The sequence below is a fragment of the Saimiri boliviensis genome, chromosome 3 (assembly GCF_048565385.1).
Source record: "Saimiri boliviensis isolate mSaiBol1 chromosome 3, mSaiBol1.pri, whole genome shotgun sequence".
Classification (NCBI taxonomy): Eukaryota; Metazoa; Chordata; class Mammalia; order Primates; family Cebidae; genus Saimiri; species Saimiri boliviensis.
This window is the reverse complement of record NC_133451.1, coordinates 142,854,651-142,880,649: the sequence shown is the minus strand read 5'-3', so window position 1 is coordinate 142,880,649 and position 25,999 is coordinate 142,854,651. Positions and strand designations below refer to the sequence as shown.

The 25,999-nt window shown below is 36.5% G+C and overlaps 1 protein-coding gene across 2 annotated transcripts in view; it reads right to left on the bottom strand.

Annotated features, from left to right (window-relative positions):
• The window catches only part of TTC29 (tetratricopeptide repeat domain 29), a 915,079-nt gene that overhangs the window by 104,838 nt on the left and 784,242 nt on the right, over positions 1-25,999 (bottom strand). For both annotated transcript variants that reach the window (XM_074396845.1, XM_010338621.3), the window contains one exon: positions 10,047-10,138. In XM_074396845.1, coding sequence (XP_074252946.1) covers positions 10,047-10,138 — 92 coding nt within the window. The remainder of the gene's footprint in view (positions 1-10,046; positions 10,139-25,999) is intronic.

Here is a 25,999-nt window from a genome sequence, read left to right as displayed (position 1 = left end):
ATGAAATGCTTTTCCTTTTGTTTGTTTTCTCTCTTATTTCTTTGAGCAGGGGCTTGTAGTGCTCCTTGAAGAGGTCTTTCACATCCCTTGTAAGTTGTATTCCTAGGTATTTTATTCTCTTTGTAGCAATTGTGAATGGGAGTTACTCATGATTGGGCTCTCTGCTTGCCTACTGTTGGGGTAAAGGAATGCTTGTGATTTTTGCACACTGATTTTGTATCCCGAGACTTTGCTGAAGTTGCTTAACAGTTCAAGAAGTTTTTGGGCTGAGATGATGGAGTTTTCTAAATGTAAAATCATGTCATCTGCAAACAGAGACAACTTGCCTTTTTCTCTTCCTGTTTGACTATGCTTTATTTCTTTCTCTTGCCTGATTGCCCTGGCCAGAACTTCCAATACTATGTTGAATAGGAGTAGTGAGAGAGGGCATCCTTGTCTTGTACTGGTTTTCAAAGGGTATGCTTCCCGCTTTTGCCCATTCAGTATAATATTGGCTGTGGGTTTATCATAAACAGCTCTTATTATTTTGAGATATGTTCCATCAATTCTAAGTTTATTGAGTTTTTAACATGAAGGGATATTGAATTTTATCAAAATTGATATTTTATGATATCAATCAATATCATAAAAATGGCTATACTGCATCTATTGAGGTAATCATGTAGTTTTTGTCATTGGTTCTGTTTAGGTGATGGATTAGGTTTATTGATTTGCATATGTTGAAACAGCCTTGTATCCAGGGATGAAGCTGACTTGATCATGCTGGATAGGTTTTTAATGTGCTGCTGGATTTGGTTTGCCAGTACTTTTTTGAGTATTTTCACGTTGATGTTTATCAGGGATGCTGGCCTGACATTTTCTTTTTTTGTTGTATCTCTTCCTGGTTTTGGTATCAGGATGCTGCTGCCTTCATAAAATGAGTTAGGAAAAATCCCTCCTTTTCAATTGTTTGGAATAGTTTTAGAAGGAGTAGTACCAGTTCCTCTTTGCATATCTGGAAGAATTCAGCTGTGAGTTTGTCTGGTCCTGAGCTGTTTTTGGTTGGTAGTCTATTAGTTACTGCTGCTATTTCAGAACTTGTTATTGGTCTATTCAGAGATTCAACTTCTTCCTGGGTTAGTCTTGTGAGGGTATGTGTGTCAAAAAATTAATCAATTTCTTCTGGATTTTCTAGTTTATTTACAGAGAGGTGTCTACAGTATTCTCTGTTGGTAATTTGTATTTCTGTGGGGTCAGTGGTGAAATCCCCTTTATCATTTTTTATTGTGTCTATTTGATTCTTATCTCTCTTCTTCTTTATTTGTCTTGCGAGTGGTTTATCTATTTTGTTAATTTTTTCATAAAACCAGCTCTTGAATACATTGATTTTTTGGATGATTTTTTTTTGTATCTCTATCTCCCTCAATTCCTCTCTTATCTTAGTTATTTCTTGTCTTCTGCTAGCTTTTGAATTAGTTTGCTCTTGTGCCTCTCAAGCTCTTTTAATTCTGATGTTAGAGTGTCAATTTGAGATCTGTCTAGCTTTTTGATGTGGGGTTTTAATGCTATATATTTCCCTCTTACCACTGCTATAGCTGTGTCCTAGAGCTTCTGCTCTTTGTTCTCATTGGTTTCAAAGAAGTTCTTGATTTCTGTCTTAATTTCATTATTTATCCAGTAGTCATTCAGGAGTCGGTTGTTCAATTTCCATGTAACTGTGTGATTTTGAGGGAGTTTATTTTCTTTTCTTGTTTGTTTGTTTGTTTTTAATACTTTAAGTTCTGGGGTACATGTGCAGAACGTGCCAGTTTGTTACACAGGTATATAAGTGCCATAGTGGTTTGCTGCACCCATCAACCTGTCATCTACATTAGTTATTTCTACTAATGCTTTCCCCCACTCTCCTCCTCCCCGCTGACAGGCCCCGGTGTGTTATGTTCACCTCCCTATGTCCATGTGTTCTCCTTGTTCAGCTTCCACCTATGAGTGAGAACAAGTGGTGTTTGGTTTTCTGTTCTTGTGTTAGTTTGCTGAGAATGATGGTTTCCAGCTTCATCCATGTCCCTGCAAAGGACATGAACTCATCCATTTTTATGACTGAATAGTATTCTATGGTGTATATGTGCCACATTTTCTTTATCCAGTCTATCATTAATGCACATGTGGGTTGGTTCCAAATCTTTACTATTGTGAACAGTGCCACAATAAACATGTGCACATATGTCTTTATGGCTGAGTGACTTATAATCCTTTGTGTATATACCTAGTAATGGGATTGCTGGGTCAAATGGTATTTCTATTTCTAGATCTTGAAAATTGCCACACTGTCTCCCACAATGGTTGAACTAGAGTCAGTTTCTTAATCCTTAGTTCTAATTTGATTGCACTGTGCTCTGAGAAATGGTTTGCTATGATTTCAGTTATTTTGCATTTGCTAAGGAGTGTTTTACTTCCAATTATGTTGTCAATTTTAGAGTAAGTGCTGTGTGGCACTGATAAGAATGTATATTCTGTTGATCTGGGGTAGAGAGTTCCATAGACGTCCACTAGGTCCACTTGATCAAGAGCTGAGCTCAAGTCCTGAATATTCTTATTAATTTTCTGTCTTGTTCATCTGTCTAATATTGACAGTGGGGTGTCATGGTCCTCACTGTTGTTGTGTGGGAGTCTTAAGTCTCTTTGTAGGACTCTGAGAACTTGCTTTATAAATCTGGGTGTTCGGTATTAGGTGCATATACATTTGGAGTAATTAGTTCTTCTTGTTGAATTTTGTTGAATTATTCCCTTTACCATTATGTATGCCCTTCTTTGTCTTTTTTGATCTTGGTTTAAAGTCTGTTTTGTCAGAGACTAGAATTGCATTGCAACCCCTGCTTTTTTTTTTTTTTTTTTTTTTTTTCTTTCCTTTTGCTTGGTATATTTTTCTCTCTCCCTTTATTTTGAGCCTGTGTGTGTCTCTGAAGGTAATATGGGTCTCCTGAATACAGTACACCAATGGATCTTGACTTCTTATCCAATTTGCCAGCCTGTGTCTCTTAATTGGGGCATTTAGCCCATTTATATTTAAGATTAGTATTGTTATGTGTGAATTTGATTGGGTCATCTTGATGCTATTAGGTTATTTTGCACACTAGTTAATGCAGTTTCTTCATAGTTTCATTGGTCTTTATATTTTGATGTTTTTTCAGTGGCTGGTATCAGTTTTTCCTTTCCATATTTAGTGCTGTTTTCAGGAGCTCTTGCAGGGCAGGCCTGGTGGTAACAAAATTCCTCAGCATTTGATTGTCTGGAAAGGATTTTATTTCTCATTCACTTATGAAGCTTAGTTTGGCTGGATATGAAATTCTAGGTTGAAAATTCTTTTCCTTAAGAATGTTGAGTATTGCCCCCCAATCTCTTCTGGCTTGTAGAGTTTCTTCTGAGAGGCCTGCTGTTAGTCTGATGTGCTTCCCTTTGTAGTTACCCTTGTCTTTCTCTCTGGCTGCCCTTAACAGTTTTTCCTTCTTTTTAACCTTGGAGAATCTGACGATTATGTGTCTTTGGGCTGATCTTCTTATGAAGTATCTTAGTGGTATTCTCTGTATGTCCTAAATTTGCATGTTGGCCTGTCTTGCTAGGTTGGGAAAATTCTCCTGGATAATATCCTGAAATGTGTTTTCCAGTTTGTTTCCATTCTCCTCATCTCCTGTGGTACTCCAATCAATCATAGGTTTGGTCCTTTTATGAAGTCCCATATTTCTTGGAGGCTTTGTTTATTCCTTTTCATTCTTTTTTCTCTATTCTTGTCTGCATGTCTTATTTCAGTAAGGTGGACTTCAAACTCGGATATCCTTTCTTCTGCTTGGCCAATTGGGCTGCTGATACTTGTGTATGCTTCACGAAGTTCTCATCCTGCATTTTTCAGCTTCATCAGGTCATTTACACTCTTCTCTAGACTGGTTATTCTAGTTAGCAATTCCTCTAACCTTTTATCAAGGTTCTTAGCTTCTTCACATTGGGTTAGAACATGCTCCTTTAGCTCATCGTAGTTTTTTATTACCCATCTTCTGAAGCCTACTTCTGTCAATTTGCCCATTTGATACTCTGTCCATTTCTGTGCTCACCTTCCTTGGCTGGTGGGAGGGAGTTCCCTTTTCCCATGTGGCTTTCAGGTGAGTCACCACACCACACTGCTTTTCCCTTTCTCTATGGGTCATGCCTGCCTTCTAGTCAATTTTGATGACAGAACCTGGATACCTTGGTTGACAGTGAAGGATTCACATACTTATAATGGTTGTTTTTTTTTTGTTTTGTTTTGTTTTGTTTTTTTGATAGGAGCCCACAGCTTCTAGCAATCCATCTTGGCCCTGCCCCCACCAGTAGCATTTCTATATGCCCCAGAAAATATTTTCAAAGGAGTTTATTTTAAACAAGTATTCTTAGGATTAGGGATATCTCCTTGCATAACCTCCAAGGTTTGGAAAACATTCATTTTCACAGGTAAACAATGATATGTTTGTAAAGATAAGTTAGATTACTTTAAATTCAAAATGTGTTATGGTGAAATTTACAGAGATATGGGCTTGAATCTCAGTTCAGCCTCTTAGATTAGTAACTTTGATCATACTAAAGTTATGAAACTGAAGAAAATTTTGTTTCTTCATTTTAAAAATGACCACAAGTTGCTGTGGTATGAAAAACTGTGTAAATGTATAGCTTGGCATGTTGTAGGGATTCAATAAATGGCACTAGTGTTTATTATTATCTCTCAGTGAAATAAACAGCTATCACATTCACAGCTTACTACTTGACACTGTCTACCACAAGCCAAGAAGAAAATTCAATTTAGCTAAGCAATCCTTCCTGAAAACTTTCATCATGTGATGAATTAAACACTCTGATTTGAATGTATGCTCTGCAAAATGTCACATAAAGTCCTGGGGTCTATTTTCTAAGGGGCAAAATCGAAAAGCTAACATTTTTTGTTTACTTGAATATCAGGTACTATCAAATATATTCTTTTTCCTTTTATTGGTAAAAGAAATGTTCTACATATCAGAAGTAGGATGGAATTTTATGTTACCACAGCTGTGAATACTACTTTTTATAATTCTGTCCTCACTTTTTCATACCTAAATTATGACTAATCTTCCACATATAGGCATAGGTCAATTCTCCAGAAAAATTATGAATTATTGGAGGAAATTTTCAAATGCAGGCATAGAGTAAAATATAATGAGAGGTTCACTGTTATTTGAATTTAAATATTTGTTTTATGAAACAACTAAAAGTTATTGAGAGACCTTGAGTATAAAATATTAATAAATAAAATATATTATTTAGAATTTTGAGCAAACTTGTGGATTTCTAGGGCTAAAAATGTTCTATCAAATTGTTAATTTTTCATGCTCTTTCCTGGACTATAATATTCAGGAAAAATTGATGGGGAAATAAGTGATGATTTCTCTTAATATCACTTTAAAACCACAGGAAAAATTATTATTATTATTAATTATGTAGCTAAGATGGACTCACTGAAGCTTTTTAATGTACATGTTTCTAAAAACCAATATATTTTTGAATAAAGTACATTTTTATTTAGGTTTGGCCTGCTGAGGATTGATAAATCAAGATATACACAAAGAAACAAGCAAAAAACTAAGTTCAGGGTATCAGAAACACAAAATAGTATAAATTAAACTATTGCTGGGTAATTCAAGTCATTTTACTTCCAAAGGAGCAACAGATCTCCAAAACATCAAAAATTATCTGGAACTTGTTCTAACAAATAATACTAGAGAAAAAAGTCTTCTTATTGTAAGTCATTTGCTTTACTCAGTAAATGTATAGGTCTACAGCCAGCAAAGTTGTTAATGCAGCATATGAAATATTAGCATTATATGTTGGTTAAAGATTTTCCAAATTTAAAAGTTAGCAGCAGATTTAGAAGCCATTCTTTTTATGGAAGAGGAAAACATTGAATATTTTCTTACAGAAAGGCTACAGCTTATTTGTATAAGTTAAAGGACAAGGTTAAAATGTTAGATAAATATTAATTCCAGTTTTCTATATGCAGTGCACAGGTGCAACTTGAACAGCATATTATATGGTATAATCATTAAATTCATTCAACCAGACCTTAGAGAGTTAAAAACATATATTCGGAGGAACAGGACTCCTCGGTCCAAAGAATGAGAATGAAACAGTGCAGAATATTTGTGTATCAAGGTGATTCCAGTTTCCAACTGGGAAAACAGGACCGTTAACACCCACGTCCCTTGACAACTGTCCAATTATGTATATCACACTTGGCCTACTGTTTGCAGTAGAAGTAATCAATAAAGGATGTGGTTGAGTGAACATAGATTTTGGTTGAACCAATGCATGAAAACTTAATCATTTACTCAGAGAGAAGAAATCAAATAGAGCAGAGATGAAACAGCCACTAAGGGGTTTGTTGATTGTGCCACCAAGTTTGTGGGCCACAGATGAAAGTGATAAGGCAAATGGGATCAGTGACAGGAGAAAATGCAAAAAGCTATTCTTAATTTCATGAATTAATAGATATGTTTTGATGTATTTTTTGGTCACTTTTAGGAAATTTCACATCAAAGCCTGGATGTTCCATTTTAAAGAATACTTGAAAATTACTAGGGCATGTCATTTCTCTCAAGCAAGAAGAAATTAATTTTCAGCTATAACAGAAAGGTAATTTTCACACTTGAAACTTTGTACTGATTGATTTAAAGATCCCCATTGTGGAAAGTTTTCTAGGAAATAATTTAACTTGAGTTTGCAAGAAAATTTACAACTGGTATGGAATAAACTCAGAGATGGGTTAGTTGTAAACAATGCATCTTAAACATATTTTTGTGATTTTTTTTCTCTGTATTCTTTTAAGTAGTCTGAGTATTTTGGAAAGTTGTGACATTTCTGCAAATGAGCTGCTTTAGTAAATAAGGCAAAAAAAGAAATGCCATAAGGAAAATTGAGGGGTTTTCTCTCTCTGTATTTACTCAAACTGTCGTTCTGTATAACAATAATATTTACTTGTAATTTCTCAACTCACTTTCTCTTTGTTTTATGGACCATAATTCTAGCTTTTATTGTAGTTTCACAAGGCAATTGTTAGCATTTTAGAGTATCAACTCTTTTCTTCACTATTATTCCAAGCAGGGGAAGAATAGCATTATAAATGCTTATTTTCTGCTATGCTGCTTAACTTCTTACACAATTAATATTATTCAGATCAATGGCAAAAATAACAAAACTTGTTCACTTATTAACACCTTCCTCAATAACTCTAACATCAGGTCTCTATCTACTAATAATGTCACCAGACAGGCAACTCTGTATTACCAAATCCTCAGTCTTGAGGGATTGTGGTGTGTTTTTCAATTGAAGGCTTAGTATAAATTCTTATAAGCATGCTAGACGCTTCCAGCCTTAGATCTTATTCACCTTTCATGCACACTCAGCTGATGGCCTTAGATATACACTTATCCTAGACATGGCTATCCTCTTCCATTTCCTTTAAAGATATGAAATATGTTTATAGAGATAGGGCTACCATTAGTGAAACTTGTGCAATTGCACAGGTTAGGAAAAAGAGATTTAGAGGTGATGCTAAGCTTCATATGCAACTTGATTTATTTCTCAGCTGCCACCACCATAATTTCCTCTATTCGGGCTGTAGTCTATTTCTTGCTACTAACCTGAGAAGGATAATTTAGGACTCTGAAAGGGCTGGTACATGTGTGTGTCTGTGTTTGTGTCTATGTGTGTGGGTGTGTGCACATGTGTATGTGTGCACATGCATGTTTACTGAAGGATATCAAGCAAAATGTTCTAAAAATGATCACAGAATTTACATCAGAGCATTTATACTATGACTGGACATGACTTAATAATGCTTTGCAGCTATTCAGGGTGACATTGTCTATCTTACAGAATTTTAGGTTTGGAAACATCTGCCTGTTAGTAGATCACCCTTTGAATTATTTGCACAGATGTTGAAATGATATGCAGAGGCTTGCATTCCCCCGAGAGCTCCTCTACAACCACCGACAATGCTGCAAATTTACAGATTGGGATTGGAAAGCTGGCTGTGGCCTTGGGACACTTTTTCACTATGGCCTCGGAAGAAGCATTCCCTGCACTGTCTTGTGCATTGTATAACATTATAAAATTAAGAATCCACATCTACCATAAAATCACTGGTAGCTTTACTGTACTTTAGTAGATGAGAATTCTTTTTTTAAATTAATTACAAAAAAATAGAGATGGGTTCTCACTATGTGGCCCAGGCTGGTCGGTCTCAAGCTCCGGGGCTCAAATGATCCTCCCATTTTGGCCTCCCAAACTGCTGGGATTACAGGTGTGAGCCATTGTGCCTAGCCAGGAATTCTTATAAGGGGAATTAGTTTACTTGGCATAAAAGTAAAATGGGGATAAATCTTCTTGCTCCTTTAAATGTTTGCCCTAAGGCACATTGGTCGGTTGCTGAGAGTGTTGGAACAGAATGGTCCCCAGTCCTACCCCAAACAAAGTCAACCTCATGATATACCAAATACAGTGGTATTCTGTCCCACTTCCAAACCCAAATAATACTTAAGTAGGCAAATTAAAACATCAGATTGCCTCTTAATGCCAAAATTCACCAGCTAATTGATTGACTGGATTTATAGAAGCCCACCACCACGCCCAGCTAATTTTTTTTTTTTTTTTTCTTGAGTCAGAGTCTTGTTCTGTCACCAGGCTGGAGTACTGTGGTGTGATCTTGGCTCACTGCAACCTCTGCCTCCCAGGTTCAAGCAATTCTCCTGCTTCAGCCTCTCAAGTAGCTGGGACTACAGGCACGTGCCACCACGCGGAGATAATTATTTTTGTATCTTTAGTAGAGACAGGGTTTCACCATGTCGGCTAGAATGATCTCTCTCTTTTAACCGCATGAATAGAGATGGGGTTTCACCATGGTGGCCAGGCTGGTCTTGAACCCCTGACCTCAGGTGATCCACCCGTCTCAGCCTCCCAAAGTGCTAGGATTACAGGGGTGGGCCACCACACCCGGCCTCCCCTTCTAAATATGTCTATATTTTTAAACCATTTATCCAGTGATGACTGCATTTTATTTATTTTGTAGGGTATCTTTAATTTCATTGGTACTGATATTTTAAACTATGATTATTATATTAGTAATAGTGCTTATATAGTGATTCCAATTTTACCTAACTAGGTACTTTTTAATGTTTCAAATGCCTTTCAAATAACAATTTTACTTTTAAAACACCATCTTGTATGTGTTTACAACTGAATACAAATGGGAAGAAATTAGAATGAACACAATCTGTATCTATTACTACAATTATTGCTATTGCCATTACTATTAAAAAGCTGTATCTTGGATATAAGATAACATAGTAAAAACCAAGGGCTTAACTTTGATAACTTTTCTTATTGTTATTCTTTCTTAAGTCATAATACTACTATATAACAATCAAACGGAGTCAACAATGACTACAATGCAATGAGGGAAAGGAGAATAATATATCTTACATGGAGGAAGAGGTATCAGAAGTTGTTTATATACCTAAAATTTTCTGTTTTAAATGAAATATTGAGAATATTGGTTTTACAAGCAATTGTTTATCCAGATGTGCTCAAAGGAGAGATGTCTTAATGGAAAAAGCATGACTGAAGCATAAATGGAAACTTTCCTCAAAGAAGAGATCTGGAAAGGTTATGGTGAGCCTCAACCACTGAAGCGTACTACATATTTCTGTGCTCTCTGCTTTCTTAACTCATGAGATGTGACCCGATTTTTTTCTCTTTTACTCAAGGTCATCACTAAACTTACAGAAGACCGAAAAGAAAATAATACAAAGGAGGCATAGACAAAGGAGAGTTTAGATGCACATATTAAAATACCAAAATGGTTTAAAATAACTTACGATGAAAGGGTCACTTAAGAAGGGCACTGCTTAAAATTTAAGCAGGCCATAATGGAAAGCGACAGACCTCAAACAATTTAAGCCTTTCACAGTTGAGTGAAGTCACAGTGACAGCAAGACGAGGATGCACTAACTTACCTCTGCAGGACCTTGGCGATGGCTTCATAGGCTCTCCCCAGGCTGAGATCATCATCCAGGTCTGTAGAGATTTTACAGTAAGTGTCAAGGACCTATCAGGAAAGAGAAATACATATTGAACGTATAGCACAGCCAGATATACTGATGTTTCATTTCATAACAGAAAAGATTAAAATTAATAGTTGTTTTTAATGTCTCTATAAAATTTTTGTTGGTTAAAAATTCATATTGGCTTGGTTTATTTTTATCTATAGTATAACTTGTTTTGCGGCAATCTCTCTAAGCCATGACAGTGAGATCTTACTTTTGTAAAAAATAATTATTTTCTTGGACACGTCCCCAAATCTTTCGATTTATTATGAATTAGGTGTGAATAAATAAGTGAATGGTTTTTACAACATTATTTTAAAATACGGGACTATTATCTAAGGTAATATAAGGCAGATTATAATATTCTACTATGATAGCTTAAATATCACTTTTCTTTCTATAAATAGCTATTTGAAAAGCATGAATTTAGGTGTGAGGCAATTTCTAAATCTATCATTTTATTAGATGCATAGCTCATAGTTTGTACATGTATACAGTTTACACCAAAAATATTTCTTACAAATGTATTTCATTACCAACAATCTCTTCAATAATCAGAAGATTACAGCTGCCACAGCCAAACATGTGATCTTAATTTAACACTGACATCATCTGTATAGCATAATTTTCCCTTTTCCTTTATTCCCTCTTTTGATGCACAGAAGGAGAAAAATACATAAAACAAAACCCCCATTCTTCCTTTTTCCTTCATTATTACTTGACCCAACCTATTACACACTTGAGGACACAGGAAGTCTCCAAAGACCTCTATGGAAATCCTTTTTGCACATTTTCTGAGAAAGAATTAGCAAAAGTCATTTGACGGCATTTGGAAGACAGAGTCAGTGTGAGGGATGACATAAAAACACCTTTTCTGCTACTGCTTAAATCAGGCAGCCTAGAAAGTTTAAGTCTGAGTTGCAGGGTTGATATTTTCTTCGCTTTCTTAGTGCTAATATTTGGGAAATAATTTTGCGACACTTCATAAAATTTGAGCTTCGTGTGGCTTGCAAGTGACTGTGACATAATGCTATTATTAAATGTGTTTATTCTTAATTGATAAATAACATATCCATCACTTTACAAATTACCATTTGTTAATGTGGTGAGAATGTTAAAAATGCATTCTTTTAGCAATTTTGAAATATACATTATTATTACCTTTGATTTTTATTTTTAAATCTCTTAACCCTTGTGTAAACCTGAGAATATTCTTTCACCCAGTCTTACATAACTAGTAGCACTTAGATGTAATCTGATATGAACTGACATAGACCTTTCTGAGTTAAAGGGCAGTACCTCTGAATTTTGTGAATTTATAAGAGATCTTTTTTAATCCAAATATCAAAATATTTAGGAAGAGACTTTCTGGTGTCTTTTTAAGGTCCATATAATTTATATGACATTCTAGAAGTTTAAAAGTAAAGACTTAATTCAATTATATTTTGTGCCAAAATAGTTTTTTGTTTTTTCAGCAAATACTGTTACTGTGTCTCAGGTACTATGTTAGACCATAGGCTCTTAAGTAGATGAGAATATGCCTGTAACCTTCAAGGTATTTACAGTTCGGTGCTCCAGACTTTGGACTGATACAACTATGTGAATTAGCAATGACTGAAGACAGGTTTCTCCAGGGCTTAAGCCATGCTTACACTGCACCACTCTGTCACGACCCTGATCTCCATGGGCTCTGAAGCACATGGCAATAATCAGAGGTGCCCATTTTTATCTGTGAGGTGTGACTCTTCAGCCCATGGATAGAAAGGTAGTTTCCAAGAAATTATAGGTAGATACTTCAGTGTTGATGGCTCCTATCCCTCACACTGTGCCATAATTCCTGGGAGCAGAGGGGCAGAAAACAGCTTTGGCTTTGCACTTGATTCCATAGCAGTTTCCCCATGGAAACAGATGTGGCCTGCTGAAATGAACATTACCTTAGAATAAGAACACTTGGATTCATGTCCTAGCTCTTCCATACCCAACACATTTGGGCCAGGAAAGCTAAGTGTAATTTTTTCATAGTAAAAAAAGAAAATCTACCTCTGAGAATTGTTGTGATGCTACTGTGAGATAATATAAAGTGCTATGTAGACATTAGGACAATAATTCTTTGGGAACCTCTTAATTAGACACCAGTGAACAGCTCCTGGTAGGAGTGTCCCTCCTCAAAGTAAAGACCACTGATCTTATTTGTGGTTTGAGAGAGTTTGGATATTTCCTTAAACAATTTACAAAAAAAAAAAAAGCAGGAAATATATAGGCAGTAGGATGAGTATAGTTCGCTATTGACCAAACAGAAAATGTCAATCACATGAAATCCATATGAGGATCTTGCAAAGGAGCTGCTCTAAATCAAAGACACACCCTTTGCTCCTCAGGAACATAAGCGGTAGTGGGACAAAGGAGTGCATACAGGTGAAATCATAAGAAGATTACTAGACAAAACCTAATTGTGCAGTTCAAACTAAAGGAAGTAGGAAGGCCTTTATTAAAATAAAAAAGCATTAAAATGTGTGGAAAAAATAACATAATACTACAAAATCTGTAGAAGATATAGATGTTTTAATTTATAAGAAGAAAATCAACCCTATTAAAAAGTGGGCAAAGAAGGTGAACAGGCACTTGAAAAGATGACACACATGTGGCCAAGAAGCATATGGAAAAAAAGCTCAATATCAGTGATCATTAGAGAAATGCAAATCAAAACCACAATGAGATACCATCTCACATCAGTCAGGATGGCTATTATCAAAAAGTCAAAAAATAACATATGCTGACAAAGGTTGCAAAGAAAAGAGAATGCTTATACACTGTTAGTGGGAGTATAAATTAGTTCAACCATTGTGGAAAACAGTGTGGCAATTCCTCAAGGGGCTAAAAACGGAACTAGCATTCAACCCAGCAATCCCATTACTGGGTATTTACCCAGAGAAGTATAAATCATTCTACCATAAAGACACATGCATGCAAATGTTCATTGCAGCACTGTTCACAATAGCCAAGACATGGAATCAACCTAAATGCACATCAGTGCAGATTGGATAAAGAAAATGTGGTACTTATACACCATAGAATACTATGCAGCCTAAAGAAAGAATGAGATCATGTCCCTTGCAGCAACATGGATACAGGTCAAGGCCATTATCCTTAGTAAATGAACACAGAAACAGAAAACCAAATACTGCATGTTCTTACTTATAAGTGGGAGCTAAATGATGAGAACTCATGTACACAAAGGGGAACAACAGACACTGGGGTCTGCTTGAGGATGGAGGGTGGGAGGAGGAAGAAGATCAAAAAAATAGCTATTGGGTACTAGGCTTACTACCTGGATGATGAAGTAATCTGTAAAATAAACCCCTGTGATGCAAGTCCAACTATATAACAATCCTGCACATGTACTGCTGAACTTAAAGTTTTTAAAAAATACAGATGTTTTATACTGATTTATAGTAGCCAAGATTACCTGCTTAAAGCAAGTAAAGTATAATCTACAAATTAATAAATATTGATCAACTTGAATCCTTAGACAAATAGTGGAACCACTTTTACAATGAATACTTCAAGCATTATAAGAAAAATAGTATGGCAATCTGAGGGGTGCACTGCAGTTGACTGGCAATCCCTGTGGCAGCCGATATGTTGGAAATGGAGCCAGGATCTGGATGGTTAAAATCTAGCATCACAAATCAGAGACAGGCAAGAATAAACGATCCCAGGTACAAATATTTTGGTGAATTGAAAATATATATAATAGATAAACTATAAATGAATTTATCTATCTTTAAAGTTCATGGGAATGAATTTATTCTTTGTTAAAGTCAGAGAAGAACACTAATTTAGTGTGCTACTATGTAAGTTTCAGTGGACACCAAACTACATGATAACAAGGTTACCAAAGTTGGCAAAGTCTGTTCACATACCTAACAAGAATAGAGTGCTACATGGCCACTCTATCCAATTGCTCCAATAATTTCAGGGATTACTGAAGAAGAAACTTTGAAAACAATTTCCTGAGATTTCAAAGACAACAGACTATCTTCTTAGCAAAAGGAAATGGATGTACCTGGTAAAAACATTTTCAGGGTGGGCACAGTGACTCACGCCTGTAATCCCAGCACTTTGGGAAGCCGAGGCGGGCGATCACCTGAGGTTGGGAGTTTGAGACTTGCCTGACCAACATGGAGAAACCCCGTCTCTACTAAAAATACAAAATGATCTAGGCATGGTGGTGGGTGCCTATAATCCCATCTACTTTACTTGGGAGGCTGAGGCAGGAGAATAGCTTGAACCCAGGAGGCGGAAGTTGCAGTGAGCCAAGATCATGCCATTGCACTCCAGCTGGGGTAACAAGAGCAAAACTCCATTTCAAAAAAAAAATTTTTTTTTCAAATAAAATTCAATGTTCTTAAAATAAAATAATTGCTATTGGTCACCTAAAAACAAAACTACTAAAATACTCACCAGAAAAAAATGAGTGCATAAAAGAACAATGCTGGAGATATCCTACAAAATATTTGAAGAAGTGTTTGTTGTAAAATGAAATTTAAGGATTATTAATTTATTTTACTATAATAGCCTAAGGGAATATTGGATTTAAGTCAAAGATTGTCAACTGTCAAAAAAAATGATTAGAATATCTATTTGTCTTAGAGAAAGTAGAAAAATACCCTTGTCCTCTCAGAAGATAGGAAGTTAAAATTTACAAAAATATGTTTGGTGCCTGAGTTTTAGTACCTTTAAGGAGACACGTAGGCATTATTAGGTCTAATAATTTCAAGCACCCAGTTGTCTTTTTTCCTTTCTATGCTTAGGACTACCAGTTAGGAGGGTATCTTGGACAGATGCAAAGGAACTACAGTTGACTCTTGAACAAGTTTTCATGAGTCTACTTAAATGTAAATTTTTTTCCAAATATAGATAGAAAATACCGTATTTGAAGGATTTGGAACCTGCCTATAGAGACAACTGTATTTGGTATTCATCCACCTTCCTGACTTCATCTGTTTTCTCATTTCTCACCCCACTGCAATTAATCTCTTATATACCTTTATTTTAGATACCATTAAAACAAAATCCTACCATTCTTGACCCTTATGTTCACTTCAACAACTGAAACTAAACCACTATGAGAACTATCACTTCAGACCTACCTTTTCCAAATTAGATGGAACTGTCCCCTGACTCCTCTGCCCAGACAGCCTTTATAAGAAAACACTTCTCCAGTTAATTTGTTTTTAAAAAGTTTAAAGACACTTGTAGAGTTGCATAGGCTTGTTGGAAATAGTAGAGAGTAATCCCATATACCCTTTGCTCAGTTCTTCCCAGTGATGGCTTTTTTCATAATTATAGTACAATATCACAATCAGGGAATTAACATTGATGTAAACCCACTGGCCTTATAAGTACTGTGTGCTAACCAAGTAAGTGCTGGTTGTTGATAGTGCAGGAGAGAAATTACAGATAATAATTATATGTTTCAAAATAGCTAGGAAATTGTACTTAATAACTTTTTGTATACTGAAAAATAGCTGAAATATTTGTAATGTTCCTAACACAAAGAAAAGATAAATATTTGAGGTGATGTATATCTCAATTACCTTGATTTGAGCATTGTACATTTTATACAGGTATCAAGATATCACAGGTAACCCCTAAATATGTATAGCTGTTATATATCAATAAAGAAATTTTAAATTTCACTAGACTTATTCAGATTTCACCAGTTTTACATGCACTCATGTGTGTGTGTGTGTAAATTTTATGCTGCCTTATCACAGGAATGAATTCATGTAGCCACCACTGCAATCAAGATACAGAAAACTTCCGTCATACATGGAGGCCTCATGATACTCTTTCCTAGTTCATTTTTTGTTTGCTCCTTAAGAAAGAAAGAGAATGATAAAGGAAAATCTTTTTTTTTTCTCTCTCTTTTCCTTGAGTGAGAGTTCTTCCTTGTGAAAAATTGTGCAATAATTTGGCATCACTTCTCTCCCCCTTTGGTGCACTGCCTTTAACTTGAGCACTTGTATTTCTCTGGCAATTTCCTCAGCTAAGTGATAGAAAAAGAGGAATTGAATAAACTAATTCACACTTATACTTAGGTGTGAATGACTCAAACATCATTAACTCTGCCAGAAGAACTCACAGGGTTTTGTTTTGTTTTGTTTTGCTTTTTTTGAGACGAAGTTTCGCTCTGTCTCCCAGGCTGGAGTGGAGTGGTATGATCTCAGCTCATTACAACTTCTGTCTCCCTGGTTCAGTCAATTCCCTTGCCTCAGCCTCCCAGGTAGCTGGGACTACAGGTGTGCACCACCATGCCGGGCTAATTTTTGTATTTTTAATGTAGACGGGGTTTCACCATATTGGTCAGGCTGGTCTTGAGCTCCTGACTTCATGATCCACCCACCTAAGACTCCCAAAGTGCTGGGATTACAGACAGGCGTGAGCCACCGTGTCCGGCTGGAACTTGCAGTTTTAAAAAGAAAATGTTTGTTAGGCCCACGTCATTTCTTCTAAGCTGCTTTTTATGCAGTTTAATAAAGCGCGGTAAGATAATTCAAACAGTGTGTGGCAGAAACATTTGGGAGCAAAGGTTATAAAATAAAAAGTCAGCTTCCTTGTCTTCAAATCTAACCTTTGATAGGATCTCTTAATCTTATAAGCTGGTACTGGATTTTATCTTTTTCTTTCTTTAAATTTTTGGTCTACTGTACTTTCGTGTTTTCTAGAAGCTCCACAGCTTTTTCACAATGTTCCTTCTCACAGTAGTGTGGAAGAGATGGAGAAAAGGAAGCGGGAAATGTGCAGCAGCAGATGTGACACCTGTAAAGGGAACTGTAAGCTATTTTCATTCCACCTTGTTATCACTTTATTCATAATGCCCAACCTTCAGAACCAATGTATTATGCAAAGAACTCTTCCGTTATATTCCATTAGATGTGGCTGCTAGATATAAAATTATATTCTGGATCTTAAAGACCTTTCTATGTAAGGGAGTAAGACTTACGGACATTGAAATTATATAGTGCTGTAAGTCTTGTATAAAAGGCTAAAAATTTAGTCCAAAGACATTAATCCATTACACAAATACTGAGTGTCTTTTATGGGCAAAGCCTTGTTCTAGGTGCCGGGGATATAGCAACCAATAATACAAAATCCCTGGATCATTGCAACCTACATTGTAGTTGAGCAACGGTGAGAGAGTTTGTAGTAAAATGAATAAATACATGAATTTCAGACAGTTGTGAGAACTACGAATGAATACAACCAGGAAAGGCTTCATGTAAGAACTCTGTAAGAACTCTATCTCCATATAAGAACTCTATCTGCATTTTAAAGGAATAATAGAAATTGGGTCAGTAGTGAGGGGGAAGCTGGTGCAAACATCTGGAGGTGAGAATAAATGATACAATGAGAAAGAAGAGACAGCTTTACTAGGATACATAGATGCAGCAATGTCCAATAGAATGTGTGCTTTTTTTTTTTTTATCTTTCTCTACTAAGCCTTTAAATTTCCTTGGTGTTCAACAATAGACCCTCTTCTCTTCTCAATTTTTCTTTCTCAATCTCATCTCCACTAACAATTTCAAGTCCTATCTGTATCTATCTATCTATCTCTGTTTATCTATATTTAATATTTTCATTATTTATTACTATCTTTTAAATTTATTTATTATACTTCAAGTTCTGTGGTACGTGTGCGGATCGTGCAGGTTTGTTACATAGGTGTACATGTGCCATGGTGGTGGTTTGCTACATCCATCCCCCCGTCATCTACATTAGGTATTTCTCCTAATGCTACCCCTCACCAATCACCCCACCCCCTGAAATTCCACTCCTAGCCCCCCACACCTCAGGCCCTGGTGTGTGATCTTCCCCTCCCTGTGTCCATGTATTTTCATTGTTCAACACCTACTTATGAGTGAGAATATGTGGTGTTTGGTTTTCTGTTCTTGTGTTAGTTTGCTGAGAATGATAGTTTCCAGATTCATTCTTGTCCCTGCAAAGGACATAAACTCATCCTTTTTTATGGCTGCATAGTATTCCATGGTGTATATGTGCCACATTTTCTTTATCCAGTCTATCACTGATGGGCATATGGGTTGGTTCCAAGTCTTTGCTATTGTGAACAGTGCTTCAATAAACATACGTGTGCATGTGTCTTTATAACAGAATGATTTACAGCTAGTGCTCAACTTACGACCACGATTGGTTCTGACAAACCGGTAGTAACATGATTTGGTCATAAGTTGAGTAGGCTATATGTACAGTACTGTGAAATGATGTTATAAAAATCTTTAAGTCATATTTTATCATAATTTTCTTTCATTATTGTTATATATCATAATTTTCTTTGTTCATTTTATGCCATTTGTATCATCTCTAAATCATTTTGTTTCTTACTGTATTTTTACGTTCGTCAGGTTTAAGTAAAACACTGCATTACCAGTACAACTGGTTTAATACTTGCAAAACATACAAAATTACAAAATACAGGTGCATACAAAAATACAAAATACAGATGTAAAAAATACCATAGGAAACATTTTCCCAATTGCAAAACATATCAAAATATATAAACATGTACGGACCATTTTATTGGCTGCTGGTGCTTGGCTGCGGATCATTGATGTCGTGATCTGAGGCAGCAGTTGGGGTTACCAGAGTTGGTTTTTTCATAAACATGGTGAGCTTTGTCTGAATTGTATGTTTCTTTTTTCTTCATAAATTTCACGATATGAACGAAACACATCGTGTGCCATCCGTTCAATCCTTGCAATTCGTTCGATGTTTGGGTCCATTGCTTCGAAATGTATAAGAAGTTCATTCAGTAAAGATAAACCGTCTGATAATCCCTTAGGGGTGAACTTTCTTTCTGTCTCCTCCTCTTCTTTCTCTGCTTCTCTTCTTTCTTCTTCCACCACTCTTTCTTCTCCCAGTTTGATTAGCTCTTCATTTGTAAGTTCATCAACATTGAAAATCTGTTCTGCTAGATATCCCTCATCTGTAATTAATTCATTCAGACTATCAACAAACTTATCCGCACTTGCTGCTTCTCCAGTCACTCGAACACTATGCATTTGGAATCTTTTCTTGAATCTCTGGAACCAGCCGTTGCTTGCTACAAATTCTTGACTGTAATCTTCTCAAGCACACTCCTTCAGAGTCTGAAATAGACTTCTCGCCTTCATCTGCACAGTAAAAAGACTTAATGGTGTACGGTTTTGAATTTGATCTTCCATCCAAAGCAATGTATAGCAATTTCTCCATTTCGTAGATGGGCCCGCTTCGTTGCTTTGTTATAACTGTTGATCGCATGGGTGCAGAACCTTTCACAGCTTCATGAATTCTTTCTTTATCTTTCAAAATCGTCGACACAGTTGAGTGTGATAACTTAGTATCACTGCGATCACATTCACTTTCTTTCCTCCTTCATACTGCTTAATTACCTTCATTTTCGTGTCGAGATTGATGGCCTTTCTTTCCTTCTTGGCAGGCTGAGGTGTAGACAAAGACAATTTCCTCTTGGTAGACATCTTGAGAGGGGTTTGATGAAAAATATCCAAGACACAAAACACAAATTGCTGTACCAAGTCTGGGATAACAGTTGAAATGGTGCACACGGAGATGGTAGTGCTGCCAGAAGCTGGTCCTCACTGTCTTATGCCCAGCTTGGCAACATTTGCACTGCTAGACGCAGAGCAGTCATGGCTAGTGGTTGTGGTCGTAAAGTCAAATGGTTGTAAGTTGCATAGGTCGTAAGTCGATCAATACCTGTATAATGTTTTGGGTACATACCCAGTAATGGGATTGCTGGGTCAAATGGTATCTCTATTTCTAGATCCTTGAGGAATCGCCACACCGTCTTCCACAATGGTTGAACTAATTTACACTCCCATCAACAGTGTAAAAGTGTTCCTATTTCTCCACATCCTCTCCAGCATCTATTGTCTCCAGATTTTTTAATGGTCGCCATTCGAACTGGTGTGAATGGTATCTCAATGTGGTTTTGATTTGCATTTCTCTAATGACCAGTGATGATGAGCTTTTTTTCATGTTTGTTGACCGCATAAATGTCTTCTTTTGAAAAGTGTCTGTTCACATCCTTTGCCCACTGTTTGAGGGTTTTTTTTTCTTGTGAATCTGTTTTAAGTTCTCTGTAGATTCTCAATATTAGCCCTTTATGAGATGGATAGATTGCAAACATTTTTTTCCCATTCTGTTGGTTGCTGATTTGCTCTATTGATAGTTACTTTTGCTGTGCAGAAGCTCTTAAGTTTAATTAGATCCCATTTGTCTATTTTGGCTTTTGTTGCCATTGCTTTCGATGTTTTAATTATGAAGTCTTTGCCCATGTCTATGTCCTAAATTGTATTGCCTAGATTTTCTTCTCGAGTTTTTATGGTGTTAGGTCTCATGCTTAAATCTTTATTCTATCTGGAGTTAATTTTTGTATAAGGTATAAGGAAGGGATCCAGTTTCAGCTTTCTGCATATCACCAGCCAGTTTTCCCAACACTATTTATTAAATAGAGAATCCTTTCCCCATTGCTTGTTTTTGTCAGGTTTGTCACAGATCAGTTGGTTGTAGTTGTGTCGCATTCTTTCTGAGGCCTTTGTTCTGTTCCATAGGTCTATATCTCTGTTTTGGTACCAGTACCATGCTGTTTTGATTACTGTAGCCTTGTAGTATAGTTTGAAGTCAGGTAGCATTATGCCCCCAGCTTTGTTCTTTTTGCTTAGGATTGTCTTGGCTATGCAGGCTCTTTTTTGGTTCCATATCAAGTTTAAGGTAGTTTTTGCCAATTCTGTGAAGAAAGTTGTTGGTAGCTTGATGGGGTAGCATTAATCTCTAAATTACTTTGGGCAGTATGGCCATTTTCATGATATTCATTCTTCTTAACCATGAGCATGGAACGTCTTTCCGTCTGTTTCTGTCCTCTCTTATTTTCTTGAGAAATGGTTTTTAGTTCTCCTTGAAGAGATCCTTTACATCCATTGTTAGTGATATTTCTAGACATTTTATTCTCTTTGCAGCAATTGTGAATGGGAATTCACTCATGATTTGGCTCTCTGTTTGTCTATTATTGGTATATAGGAATGCTTGCGATTTTTGCGCATTGATTTTTTATCCTGAGACTTTGCTGAAGTTGCTCATCAGCTTAAGAAGATTTGGGCTGATATGATGGGGTCTTCTAAACATACAATCATGTTGTCTGCAAATAGAGACAATTTGACTTCCTCATTTCCTAACTGTACACCCTTTATTTCTTTCTCTTGCCTGACTGCCCTGGCCAGAACTGCCAATACTATGTTGAATAGGAGTGGTGAGAAAGGTCATCCTTGTCTTGTGCCAGTTTTCAAAGGGAATGCTTCCATATTTTGCCCATTCAGTATGATCTGTGAGTTTGTCATAAATAGTTCTTATTATTTTGAGATACAATCCATTGATACCTAGTTTACTCAGAGGTTTTAGCATAAAGGGCTGTTGAATTTTGTTGAAGGCCTCCTCTGCCTCTATTGAGATAATCATGTGCTTTTGGTCCTTGGTTCTGGTTATGTGATGGATTACATTTATACATTTGTGTGTGTTGAACCAGCTTTGCATCCTGGGATGAAGCCGACTTGATCGTGATGGATAAGCTTTTTGATGTGCTGTTGGATTCGGTTTGCCAGCATTTTATTGAAGATTTTTGCATCAAAGCTTGTCATAGATATTGGCCTAAAAATTCCTTTTTTATTTGTGTCTCTGCCAGGTTTTAGTATCAGGATGATGTCGGTCTCATAAAATAAGTTAGGGAGGATTTCCTCTTTTTGTTTTGTTTGGAATAGTTTCAGAAGAAATGGTACCAGCTCTTCTTTGTACCTCTGGTAGAATTTGTCTGTGAACACATCTGGTCCTGGACTTTTGCTTTAAAATGCATTCATTGAATGTTTGTCTAGTAACGTGAACTAAGTTATTGGAATTTCAACTGATACATTAAGGAACAAATGTTCAAATGGCAATTTATCTTTCTGATTTCAAAGAAAATATTTAATGCTGTTGAGAAGGTAAGGCAGGTCATTCACTTTCATCCCTTTATTCTACATGCACGTAACAGTAGTCTTTTGCAGGACTTTAACAAAATTCATAGTTTTTCTCCTTCTACTTTCTGAGTACCTCAACATGCTTGGTTAAATTTGCCTCATTTTAGATGGTGCAGTGGCTGCCTTGTTTTGTGTTATTCCAAGTTTCAAGATTTTATTCAGCATTGTTCCTGTGCCTAGGGAAAGGAGAGGAAGTCCTTTCCTTTCTCCCTCTGGCATGGCAGTGTGCATGCACAACTCACACTACTATGACCAGATCACACAGGTCAGTGACATGAAATTTAAATGAGCCTCTGTGCTCTGGCTGGTGACCCAAACTACCACTGTTTCTATGGGAAGGAATAAACAAACAAAAATCACCATAGATACCATTATATGAAATGAGCTCTAGAATGTAGCCTATGTGAGATGGGGGTTTTGCAATTTTGATAAAATTTCAATGAACACAAATCCTTTTTTTTTTTAACTTCTTATTTTTGGTTTTTTTCCCCCCTTCTGTATCTATTCCTTTCTCCTCTTGCCACCCTCCCCACTGCTCTTTCTTCCTGAGTTAATTCAATATTTGAAGCAGTAAGGACTCCTGCTCTGAAGGCACAGATCAGGCCTTGGAGGAGCCTTGTGAGATAATGAAATCTCCCTTTGGGTGTTCAAATTTCTTCAAACATCATAGGCTTTTGAGTCTGGCAGGTGTACTACTGAGCTGACTGACAGGTGCCAGGTGACTTAATCACTCTGTGCCTGTTTCCTCAGGTGCAAAATGGAAATGAATAAAGCCTACCTTGAAGGGGTGTCACAAGGTTCCAATAAGATGAGGTATGAAAAAATGCTGACTATGGAATTGAACAAAACAACTGCTTTGTTTGCTTATCTAACCTAGTTGTTCTCAAATGGCAGTGATTTTGCCCCTGCCAGATGGCATTTGGCAATGTCTGGAGATGTTTTGGGCTGCTATAATTATTGGTGGGTGCTACTGGCATCTAGTGAGTCAAGGCCAAGGATGCTGCTAAACACCCTACAATGCATACCATAGCCTTCCCCATAACACAGAATTATCCAGCTCAAAATGCGAATAGTGTCTCTGTTGAGAAACCCTTCGCTGGCCTTTGCTTGAACAATTTTCACTATAGAAAATTATTCCCTTGTGAGGCTAGCCGCTTAATCACTGGAGAGTCACCTGAGAAAAACATTGGTTCAGCTCAGGCAACATCTGTAACTCTCACCTGCTAGCCAAGGTTGTACTTAGTGAGACACCAAGATAAGCCCCTCCCTCTTCTTGTGACAGTCCTTCCAATATTGAAAGGTGGCTGTTTTCTTTCCCCAAACCCTACAGACTTATAGAGAGTCATGCAGGACACTCCAAAATAAATGAGAATGAAATCCCTACGGGTTAGCCATATTTGGATGCTTTGTTTCCAGTTTTGTCTACAAGTCTAAGGGAGCTACAAGAGTTTAGATAAACCCACCTAGATGAAAAATTGTCTATAAAACCATAAAGAGCATCAAACAGATTTCTCTGTTAACAAGGAGTTATGAGTCCATTGCCCAGCATACATTTTTTAACCCACTTCTTCCTTGCCCAACATAAAAAGTCAGCATAGCTAATATTATACATCCCCTACACAAAACTCAAATTGTGTCATTTTATAACAAAAGTTTAGCACTGTTTTCCATCCAGTGCATCGCTTTGAGGAAAAAGGGGCAAAGATACAGATTTATACTTATGCAATAAGAAATACAGAAATAAAAAAAATCAAGTTTGCCATCTTGAGCTTGAAATCATTGTCAAATCTTATTGGAAATACATTTATTCTGATTTCTGGCAATCTAACCCCCTTTAGCCATTTCACAGTTGGTGAGCAGAGAGGATGTTTCTGCCTCATTTACAGTGTCTGAACATGATTCAGACAATCAACTGCAACATTAGTCAAAGAAATCAGTGGCTAATGATTTCTGACAAGCACTGTAGTAACAGGCTGAGGACCAGACTGGGCAGCCACAGCATTCAGGGGTGTTTTAGAGGTGCCAGCAAGTAGGCAATGGTGGAAGCTAATACACATGAAGGCAAACAATACACATGAAAGCTAATACACATGAAGTGGCCCCACGTCACTTTAAGGCTCTTATGCATTTTATGAAAAGACATAATATCTGACATGCAATTAAAACACTAATTCTTTTCTACAAATATGCTATCTTGAGTGGACACTGAGGACAATCGGGTGTAGCTTTGTAAACTATAATACACAAAAGTGGTTAAATCTTTTGCATTCTGCTGAAACTACACTTTTAAATTGGGAGTAACCTGGCCTTACAATTATTAAAATCGATCATTTGAGTATTTACTCTTCCTCCCTGAAATCCATTACTCATCATTCAGAGTATCTCCCATACATTGACTGCTTACATTGCCCAACACCGCAAGTGGAGGCTCTCTGGTCAAGGGCAGAAAGGGCTGAGTATTACAAGACAAGAGAACTAGTTTCTCTTCTGCCAGGAGCTCGTTGTGTGACTATGGGCCAGTCACTTGGTTACCCTGTGCTTCAGTTTACAAGTCTAATAGATGATGGAGATGAATCAAATGGTCTCAAATTCTCCCTTCCAAAAGTATGAATGGGATTTTGGAACTCTAAATTGATATCTTTAATAATCAAACATATGCCCTAGTTGTTTTTAATAATTTATCTTTGGCTTGAAATTCCTGATCAATTTACTTTTTTCTTTAACTTTCTTTTTAAAAAGCAAAGGGATGAATCATTGTATTCAATTGAAATTTTATTTTCACATTTTCCCCTCATTGATAAGTCCTGCAGAGTTTTAAGAAACAGCTTTTTTAAAATGTCCCTATATTAGAAAAAAATGACAGAAAAGCTGAATTAACAATGCTATTTGGTTAACATTAAATATCAATTAACTGTAATGATCAGTGCTACCCAAAAATAGCAAATTTTTGTTTTACAGTCAAAAGTTAAGAATTTGATGAAAATCAAGATTAGCCTTAACTATAATAGCTTGATTTAGAATTGCCAATTATCTCTTACATGCTAAGAGTTTACATTGTATTTTCAAAAGCTATAAAAACATAAACATATCAGAAAATTTCCAAGAATCTTCTTTCACCTAAAACTCTCTCTTTAAACATCCAACATCTAGATGTCTCTGAAACCTCAAAATAATGAGGCAAAATTTCATATACAGTTAGAAATAAAACTTCTTCAATAGTAAATTAAAACATATGGCTCAAAACTGCCATTTCCTAAATTGGTCATTACAGTTTTGTATTACCTTAACAAGATACATATTGATGAAGAATTTTTATTCTAACTCTCAATTGTTACTTACTGTACTCTAAATCAAAAGGTATAGAATACTGTACAGGTCAATCATAGTGTGAGTTATATTTACAGCTCCTTGAAAGAAAAAATTCCTAGCCCTTAACTTTCTTTTTTTATTTTTCTTTTTTATTTTAGAGATGGGGTTTTGCTATGTTGCCTGGGCTGGTCTTGAACTCCTGGCTCATGAGATTCACCTGCCTCAGCCTCCCAAAGTGCTGGGATTACAGGCATGAACTACTGTGCCCAGCCCCCAGCCCCCAGCCCTTAACCTTTTGCTAAAGAAATCCATTGGAGATCTAGGTTTATATCTTCCTAGGAAGCCTTGAGCAACAAGTAGCCAATTCATTGGCAGTCTGGCAATCTCTGAGACTGCCTAATATAACAATCCTGTTCAATGTAAGATTAAAGCAATTAGTTTAGTGCCATCATGTCCTCTTAGAGG